Source organism: Macrobrachium nipponense, chromosome 38 (assembly GCF_015104395.2).
Source record: "Macrobrachium nipponense isolate FS-2020 chromosome 38, ASM1510439v2, whole genome shotgun sequence".
In the NCBI taxonomy this organism is placed as follows: domain Eukaryota; kingdom Metazoa; phylum Arthropoda; class Malacostraca; order Decapoda; family Palaemonidae; genus Macrobrachium; species Macrobrachium nipponense.
The window spans coordinates 7873571-7883570 of NC_061098.1; the positions used below are offsets into that span (position 1 = coordinate 7873571).

Sequence of the window (10000 nt, forward strand, 5' to 3'; positions counted from 1 at the left end):
TTTTTCCACATCGAATACGACTATATTTTCGTCCCATCTTTTAATATTATATTATTAAACTTTTTTAGGACCATGATAATCTTTTATTAAGTCAACTTGCCAAGCGGAATCATAGAAACATAATATAAATAAAACTAGCGTTGCAGCGTTTTGCATCGTTCAGCTAGCGGTGTAAGGCGTCTTGAGCGCTCAAGTGATCAAGACGGTAATTTAATTTGGCCTGACTACCGAGCCTATCGTGATCATTCACTTAAATACTCATTACTTGCCACACTATAATCTTGCGAAATATTTGTTAAGTAGAAAACTATAAAAAACAAAAGGACATAAGACACATGAATATTGAAACAATAGATCGTTAATATTTTAACCTGTCAAACAATTATCACGCTTCTTTAAACTTTCGTAAGGGTGCAAACTTCGACTTTGGAAAAACATATTTCGCTAATAAACAAAAAGTAAAAGAATGTCATTGGACTTCGAAGGAATTGCTGAGCGCTGTGACCAATACCACGGAGTATTCTGTCTCCACCGCAATATGACCTAGAAATTAGCCTTGCTCTCAGTTATAACGGAAAACTTTACTGAGTAATAAATGTAATGTTTTCATAAGCAAAGGTCTTAAAATGTTAGGCCTAACCCAACCCAAGTGTAAACACTACCAGGGAGGTAACATGACAGTAATAAATAAGCCTTGTATTGTCTATAACTAGAATGAATGCCGTATTACGTTAACTGAATCCTCGCATTTAGGCTTATCCAAATGAGGGAAACGCATAATAAAATACTACTCTTGATATGAAGAGGCTGAGATACGTTAAAACAGTAGGTAAATAAACTTAGTTTATTATTTTTAAAAGATGTTACAACTATTAATTGTTGTAGGCCTAGCAATTTTCAATAGCCAGCTTATTACACTGCTACTTCCATAGGAACAAGAAGAGCCTGTGCTTGCATCAGGTTGGTTAAGCCTAGTACCATACTTGATGGCTAGCGTTGATAGGAAGACCAAATTGACAACTAATTCATTGTAAGAGGGGTGGGGGTTGGCACTCTCTCTCTCTCTCTCTCTCTCTCTCTCTCTCTCTCTCTCTCTCTCTCTCTCTCTCTCTCTTTACCTGAAACCCCCCTAAAACGCCATCTGTTGGCGACCAGACCATGTAATAAGTGACACTTCCTCTTGTAAAAATTACAAACAAAAGTGACAAATTTCCTTATAGGCCTAAGTGATGATTGGGTATATTTTAATGTTTACTTGTTGTTGTGTGGAGCTGACGTTGAACGCAGTGCTACCGAAGTGCGGAATTTTCGCCTGCTATGCGGAATAAAAAGTCTACGGGGCAGCTATCCAAGTTCGTATGCAGATGTGGATTCCACATCTGCATTGTCTGCAGCAATTTCTTCCTGGCCTATTCTTGTAAATTTACTACATATAAATTGCAATATTTTTTTTACTTTAAAACAATTTCTCATTCAAATACAATATTATAAAATATAAGATTCTTATCAGAATATGACGGTGATTTTTGATTAATTTACATAAATTTGTTTATACGTATATTATGAAATGATTTCCTATATGATTTAATGAGTTGTATACTGATACATAAATACTGTTATGCTTATTACAAACTTATTTGTAAATATATGTGGGACAAATAAAAAAGGAAGAAAATAATACTTCTTATATATATATATATGTGTGTGTGTGTGTGTGTATTACATATATATATATATATATATATATATATATATATATATATATATATGTATATATATAATGTATATATATATATAATATATAATATATTGTTACGAAGTGCCAAGTATCTGGTTACTACACTTACCATTCATTTATTGTTACCTCACAAAAGCCAGACACCTGAACCCTCATCACAGGTATAAAACGACTGAATACACTAAAGGCAACAGTGATCCCTTAACAACTTACCAGTATTACAGAAAATCAGACTAAGTTCATCAAAACAGGTGTGAGGTAATCTTGTAAGTAATTAAATTAATCAAAGGGCATCACTCCATCAACAACTTTAAAAGTCTAAGTATTTCCCTGATTTCAGAAGTCTAAGTACTTCCCTGGTTCTAAGTCACTTCAAGTAAATTGAAGGAAAACAAATCAATTACCACTCTATGTTTCTACCTAACATCAATACAATCAAATGCAAATATACTGGTTATAAATGAGAACACTTATAAAAAATTTTAAATACAAAAATTTATTATTAAACTCAAAGTTTATAAGTGAAATTCATAATATCAGGAAAAATTACTGTTACTTGAAAACAAAGTAAAGTTTAATTAATTCTTGAATCAAATTAAGTAAAATTAAATCAAAATTAATTTATCGCAAAATTCAAGAAAATTAATTCAATCAAAATTCAAAAGTGTTAGGCCATAATTGAAAATTTGAAATTAATTCACAAGTGCCAAACAATAATAAAACTTGAAAAGAATTCTAAGTAAATGCAAATTAATTCACAAGTGTTAAATTTAATTAAATGTGCAATGATTAAGCAATGAAAATAACTAATTAATTAAATTGTGAATGTAAATGAAAATACAGAAAAATGTGGACAATATCAAAATAAAAAGGCACACTTCAACAAGAAAATGAAAATAATGCACAAAATGAAACAAACACAAAACACAAAAATTTGCAATGTGTAAAAGTGTAAATCTTTTCATTCAAAACATTGTAACCATCAGTTTTTACCAAACCACTGTTCCTATCAGTTATTAGTTAACTACAGTACCTATCCGTTATTAGTTGCAACTAATAGAAATATAACACACTTTGCCTTTTTGGTAAACCAACTTCCTTCTTTGCTGCAGGCTTGTTTTATACTTTCACAAAAACCAGGCGCCGTTACAACATCAATGTTTGTTCAGATTCCACAAAAAACACTAAATAACACTAAATAAACTCTAAGAAATATCAAATATAAAATCCTCAAGTTATGAGTGACCAATTTACGTTACGTTGATATAATCTCAAGGATGTCGAGGGAGAGAGAGAGAGAGAGAGAGAGAGAGAGAATCTTAGATCTAATCAAATTCTTCTCCCTTGCAGAAACTGGACTGAGGAGATGACAAAATGTTTTTGGCACAATAATGCTTCCAGAAGCTTCGAAATCTTACGCAACTTTATATACAAAATGTGTAATCTACACGTGGCACTCGGCAAAGACATACACGTATGAGTCCAGTCTGTTAAAAAAAAGACATGTACTCTACTCAATCGATCGAAGCAGAAACCCTTATCTTACTTGATGACAGATTCCCCAAACGCATTGAAGATCCGAGCTCGCTTATCAAACGTGTTGACAGATTAGGAAAGCAAACGGAGATCTCGCAGTTCCTCTAATCTCACAGTGCTGACATAATGGGGAAACAATCGTAGTTTTGAACGGACAAAGAAAATCTCTCTCTTTTTACATTCTACGTTATATATTCTTTTACATTATGAAATGCGAAATCTGAACACAGTTTTTAAAACATCCTATCTCTAAGCTATATAGGAATCTGAAAAAATGTTGCACAATTCTACATAACATTTTATACAATCACAGAGGAGATATGGAGATATATGCATTTTGAAAGTAGCAATACATAATATACCTCCCCCAGAAGATTTTTTATCACAGTGTTGAATCCAACGGTTCGCAACGAGATAAATAATCAGCAACTACATTGTTTTTGCCACTAATGTGCTGCGCTCTTAAGTTATACTGTTGCAGGAACAAAGACCACCTGGTCAGTCTTTGATTATGGTTTTTCATTCTCTGGATAAATGATAGTGGATTGTGATCAGACAACACTAAAATTTCTTCATTCCTAGGTCTATTCACATACACTTCAAATTTTTTCAATGCGGTGATTAAGGCTAAAGTTGCCTTCTCGATTGTCGAGTATACTTTCTGATGTTTTTTCAGTTTTGTAGACATGAAGCACACAGGATGGTAGATATTATATTCATCTTCTTGAAGTAGAACAGCTCCAACACCACAGTCTGACGCATCAACTTGTATCACAAATTTCTTGTCGAAGTCTGGAGCTTGAAGTACTGGTCTTGAAGTTAAAATGGCTTTTACCTTCTCAAAGGATTCTTGACACCCTGGAGTCCAAACAAACTTAGCTTTGGGACTAGTTAAGTCTGTCAAGGGAGCTACTATGGCTGAGAAATTTGGGCAGAAACGACGATAGAATCCAGCCATGCCTAAAAATCTCTGTAGCTGTTTCCTGGTAGTAAGTGGGGTAGCCTTATGGATACCTTCTACATTAGCATTTACTGGAGCAAGAAGGCCTTTCCCAACTTCAAACCCAAGATACTGTACAGTTGCCTTGCCAAACTCACTCTTCTCTAGGTTGACTGTTAATCCTGCTTCTTGTAGTTTCTTGAAAACTTTCCTCAGAATCTTCAGATGTTCTTCCCATGTTGTAGAGTAAATCATGATGTCATCTAGGTATACACCTACTCCTTCTATTGATCCTAGCAGTTGATCCATCATTCGTTGAAATGTTGCCGGTGCATTCATCAGACCAAACGGCAGAACAGTATACTGATACAGTCCAAATGGAGTAATAAAAGCTGACAGCAACTTGGCATTCTCATCTAAGGGAATTTGATAATATCCTTTCAACAAGTCTATCTTGGAAACAAACTTGGCTTGCCCAATATTATCAAGTAACTGATCTATAAGAGGCAAAGGATAATTATCAGCCACACTGATAGAATTCAGCTTCCTATAATCAGTACACATCCTAAATGAACCATCTGGTTTCTTCGCTAACACACATGGAGAACTGAAGTGACTTGAACTGGGTTCTGCTAATCCATGTTGCAACAAATACTCAACTTCTTTCTCCAACACATCTCGATGATACGGTGATAAGCAATAGGCTCTTTGCTTGAAAGGTTTTCCATCTTCTTGAATCTTGATTTCATGCTTGGTCAGATCAGTACGTCTAGGCACATCTGAAAAAATTTCTGGAAAACTTCTCATTACTTCACTTAAGTCTTCACCTTGTTCAACACTCAGATGTTTCAGTTTATCCCCCAAATTTTCCAAAATTGAAGAATTATTCATCTTGCTTGCAGCTCCCAATTCGTAGCCATCATCGTCTTCTGTAGATAAAGTTGTTTGGGTTACTGACACAGTTTCAGTTTTAGTTTCCGAGAAATAAGGTTTCAAGAGGTTCACATGTATCTTCTTTTGTCTTCTTCTTCTTTCTAGTGTTTCAATCACATAAGTTCTATCACTTAACTTCTGAATTATCTTGTAAGGACCTTGAAATTTATTAGTGAGGGGAAATCTCTTGACAGGTAAGAACACTAACACTTGTTGACCAACACTAAAACTTCTTAGCTTAGCCTTAGCATCAAATCTCCTTTTCATTTTCTCTTGACTCATTTTCAAATTTTCTAAAGAGAATTTTCTAATCTCTTTCAACCTTTTCCTTAAGTTCTTCACATACTTTCCTTGGCTTTCCTCTTGATTTTCTTCCCAATTTTCTGCAAGAATCTTCAACGGTCCTCTCCTCTTCTCTTCCAAAAACCATCTCATTAGGTGAACATCCCATACTTTCTTGATAAGCACTCCTAACTTCAAACAACATTAATGGTAAACCAACATCCCATTCTCTTCCTGACTCAGAACAATACTTTGTCAGCATACTTTTCAATGTTTGATGGAACCTTTCTAAGGCACCTTGAGTTTCTGGATGATAGGCAGTGGATAACTGTTGTTTCACTCCTAACAAATTCATCACATCCTGGAATAACTTTGAAGTAAAGTTTGTTCCTCTGTCACTTTGTACTATTTCTGGTATACCAAACTTTGGGAAAAACTCCACAAGTTTTTCAGCAACTATCTTGGCAGATATGTTTCTAACAGGGATTGCTTCTGGATATCATGTCATAGGACACATTAATGTTAACAAATACTCATTTCCTTTCTTTGTATTCGGCAGTGGTCCAACCATATCTATAATCACTTTGCTAAAGGGTTCTCCTCTAACTTCTGTAGGTTGTAGGGGGGCTTTCTTGATGGTTTTATTCGGTTTTTCAGCTATCTGGCAGGTATGACACTCACTACAGTACCTGCTAACATCTTTGTGAAGTCCAGGCCAGAAAAAATATTTCATGATCTTCTCCACAATCTTCCTGATTCCCATATGTCCAGACTCATGAGCTACTGCAACCACTTGCTTTCTCAATGGATATGGAATCAAAATTTGATGATATTCGCCCATACAGCATCTCTGGTATATCTGTAAGTCTATACTTTCCTCATCAGCAAACCTTCCTTCAGATAATAACAGGTAGGAGTTTGTTGCATCTCTTCTCGATCAACAACTCTGAAGAACAAATCAGTTAACGATGCATCCTTCTTCTGCAAGTCCATTAGCTTCTCTCTTGCCACTTGACCAACTTCAAGGGTTGAATTCTCAATATCTGCTAACTCAACTACTATAGTATCACTACTGTATTCAGTAACACTTTGACTACTCGGAGTCTCTTCAGGAACATCAGGTTCTTCTTCTTCGTCGTCGTCGTCTCTTCTTCATCTTCTTTGGGGAAATCTCTTCTGGTCAGCACTATGGGAAACTTCACTTCCCTGGAATAATTCTTCTAAGCACAAAGATCCTTCACTTGATCCTTCTTGGGTGTGTAAATCCTCAGTATCTTCACTTGCAGTCGTAGTCTTCATACTTCTGGTAGTTACACCAACTAGGAAACAGGTGGGGTTATCATTCTCCAACTCTACTGTAGGACAAATCCTCAATGGTTTGTCTGTCACTACAGGACAAGGAATAAATGGTACACCACCAACTTCATTCCCCAACGGAACATGTACACCTTCCACAGCCAGTGAGTCCTTTACAGCAAAATCAACATTCCCTGTCACCAATTCACATGACAGGTGTAAGTGGCATATAGGAGTTACTTCCTCTCCTCCTATACCCTTCAAAATAACTGAATCTCCTGTGAGACTCTTCTCCAACTGAGGGTGAGAACCACGTACTACCACACTATGGTTACTCCCTGTATCACGTAATATCTTGACTGGTACCTGCATACTTCCTTCTTGAGTTGACAGCATACCCTCATAGATATATGGCTTAAAAGCCTCCACACTGCTAAGCCACTCACTGCTTGAGGTAAACATTTCCAGGTTGCTAAACATCAGCTTGTTTAGTTTCATTCTTCTCTGGAGTCTGATTCTTTCCCACACTGCTCTTTCGTAGTTTGTTTCACCTGGTCACCTTTCACAACTTGACCAACTGGCTTTGACTGCTGTTGATTCCGGTAACACTCTTGACTGTAGTGTCCTACTCTTCCACACTTGAAACAGACAACATTAGGTTTCTGTAACTGTGTTGAAAAACTGGATGAGGATTTCACATTAGCATGCTGAGTTGTATTACCTTGTGTACTCTTGGTAGTATCACTTGTAGGTTTCCCATTAAATTTGTTCCTGTTATTTAGATAAGACTTAAAACCTGGGCGTTGTTGACTCTGGTACTTGACATTGTAATTACATTTACTACTGATTATATTGTAATCTTCACTAAGTGTAGTAGCTTTGTCAAGTTTCGTCACCTCTCTCTCTCTTAAATAGGCTCTTATATGTTCAGGAATTCCCTTAAGATACTGTTCAACGTTTGAAACACCTTCTCACTTTGTAAGCATAATCTAAGAATGTTCCCTTCTCATCTTTTCTTAAATTTCTGAATCTTTCATTGTAGTACTCTGGGGTCATCTGGTAAACTTGTAGCACACTGTGTTTAAGTACCTTGTAGTCTTTACACTGATCATCTGTTAAGGCTAGATAAGCACTTCTCCCTTTACCAATCAAGACACTTTGTAGCAAAACTGACCATTTATCTTCAGGCCATCCCATACCTGAAGCCACTTTCTCAAAGTGATCAAAAAACTCATCTGGAGCTTCTTCAGTAAACTTAGGGATTAACTTCTGTACTTTCACTACATCAAATACAGGGTCTTGATTACCTTGGTTAGGGTTAGACGGTGTTACAGGTAATGTGGATCTAGCTCTTATCAATTCCATGTCCCTTTCATGTCTTGCGATTTCTCTTTCCTCTTCTGCTGCTTTTTCTTCTTCTCTTTCTCTTCTTTTATGTTTTTCCCTGTCTATTCTTTCTCTTTCAGCTTGCATTCTCTGTCTTTCAGCATGCATTTTTAACTTAATCAAATTTTCTTCTGCTTCAATGTGTCTAAGCTCTAACTCTGCATCACTTTTCTCTTTCTTTTCTGCTTGCTTATTTATGAGATCAGCACGTGCTACGTTCAACAGCTCTTGAGCCAATTCTAACTCATCTTCATCAGTTATACTACCAGAGCTTATCAATGATTCCATAGCAATATATCTTATTTGTGCCTTTACCATACTAGTAGACACATAACCACCATATGCTACTGCTAAAGCGCTCCACGGTGCCTTAGTCAGAGTGGTTTCAGACAAAACTTGGATGGAAGGGGCTACCTAAAAATTCCGGAACCTTGAACTGAGCCATTTTCCTCTAAGTTATCAACTTACAATTCAATACAATAAATGCAAAACAAAAACTATATGGTCACTCCCATAACAAAATATTTCCCTAACACCACCAGTATATACTAGAGTGATAATGAAATCTGCTTTCCCGGGTCTCTGGGCACCATTAATACATGTTACGAAGTGCCAAGTATCTGGTTACTACGCTTACCGTTCATTTATTGTTACCTCACAAAAGCCAGACACCTGAACCCTCATCACAGGTAGGTTTTAAAACGACCTAAACATTACTACTAAAGGCAACAGTGATCCCTTAACAACTTACCAGTATTACAAAAAATCAGACTAAGTTCATCAAAACAGGTGTTAGGTAAACTTGTAAGTAATTAAATTAATCAAAGGGCATCACTCCATCAACAACTTTAAAAGTCTAAGTATTTCCCTGATTTCAGACTGGTTCTAAGTCACTTCAAGTAAATTGAAGGAAAACAAATCAATTACCACTCTATGTTTCTACCTAACATCAATACAATCAAATGCAAATATACTGGCTATAAATGAAAATACTTATAAAAATTTTAAATACAAAAATTTATTATTAAACTCAAAGTTTATAAGTGAAATTCACAATATCAGGGAAAATTACTGTTACTTGAAAACAAAGTAAAGTTTAATTAATTCTTGAATCAAATTAATTAAAATGAAATCAAAATTAATTTATCACAAAATTCAAGAAAACTAATTCAATTGAAATTCAAAAGTGTTAGGCAATAATTGAACATTTGAAATTAATTCACAAGTGCCAAACAATTATAAAACTTGAAAAGAATTCTAAGTAAATGCAAATTAATTCACAAGTGTTAAATTTAATTAAATGTGCAATGATTAAGCAATGGAAATAACTTAGTCAATTAAATTGTGAATGTAAATGAAAATACAGAAAAATGTGTACAGTATCAAAATAAAAAGGCACACTTCAACAAGAAAATTAAAAAAGTGCACAAAATGAAACAAACACAAAACACAAAAATTTGTAATGTGTAAAAGTGTAAATCTTTTCACTCAAAACATTGTAACCATCAGTTTCTACCAAACCACTGTTCCTATCAGTTATTAGTTAACCACAGTTCCTATCCGTTATTAGTTGCAACTAATAAAAATATAACACACTTTGCCTTTTTGGTAAACCAACTTCTTTCTTTGCTGCAGGCTTGTTTTATACTTTCACAAAAACCAGGCCCCGTTACAACATCAATGTTTGTTCAGATTCCACAAAAAACACTAAATAACACTAAATAAACTCTAAGAAATATCAAATATAAAATTCTCAAGTTACGAGTGACCAACTTACGTTAAGTTAATATAATCTCAAGGATGTCGAGGGAGAGAGAGAGAGAGAGAGAGAGAGAGAGAGAGCGAGAATCTAAGATCTAATCAAATTCTTCTCCCTTGCGGAAACTGGA

General features: G+C 35.2%; 1 protein-coding gene across 1 annotated transcript in view; it reads right to left on the reverse strand.

Moving 5' to 3' along the window:
- Positions 1–1344: 1344 nt before the first annotated feature.
- Positions 1345–10000, reverse strand: part of LOC135209517 (uncharacterized) — a 68324-nt gene continuing 59668 nt past the window's right edge. The window contains exons 5-6 of the mRNA XM_064242171.1: positions 8302–8525; positions 1345–1414 (exon numbers count right to left, since the gene is read on the reverse strand). Coding sequence (XP_064098241.1) covers positions 1345–1414; positions 8302–8525 — 294 coding nt within the window. The remainder of the gene's footprint in view (positions 1415–8301; positions 8526–10000) is intronic.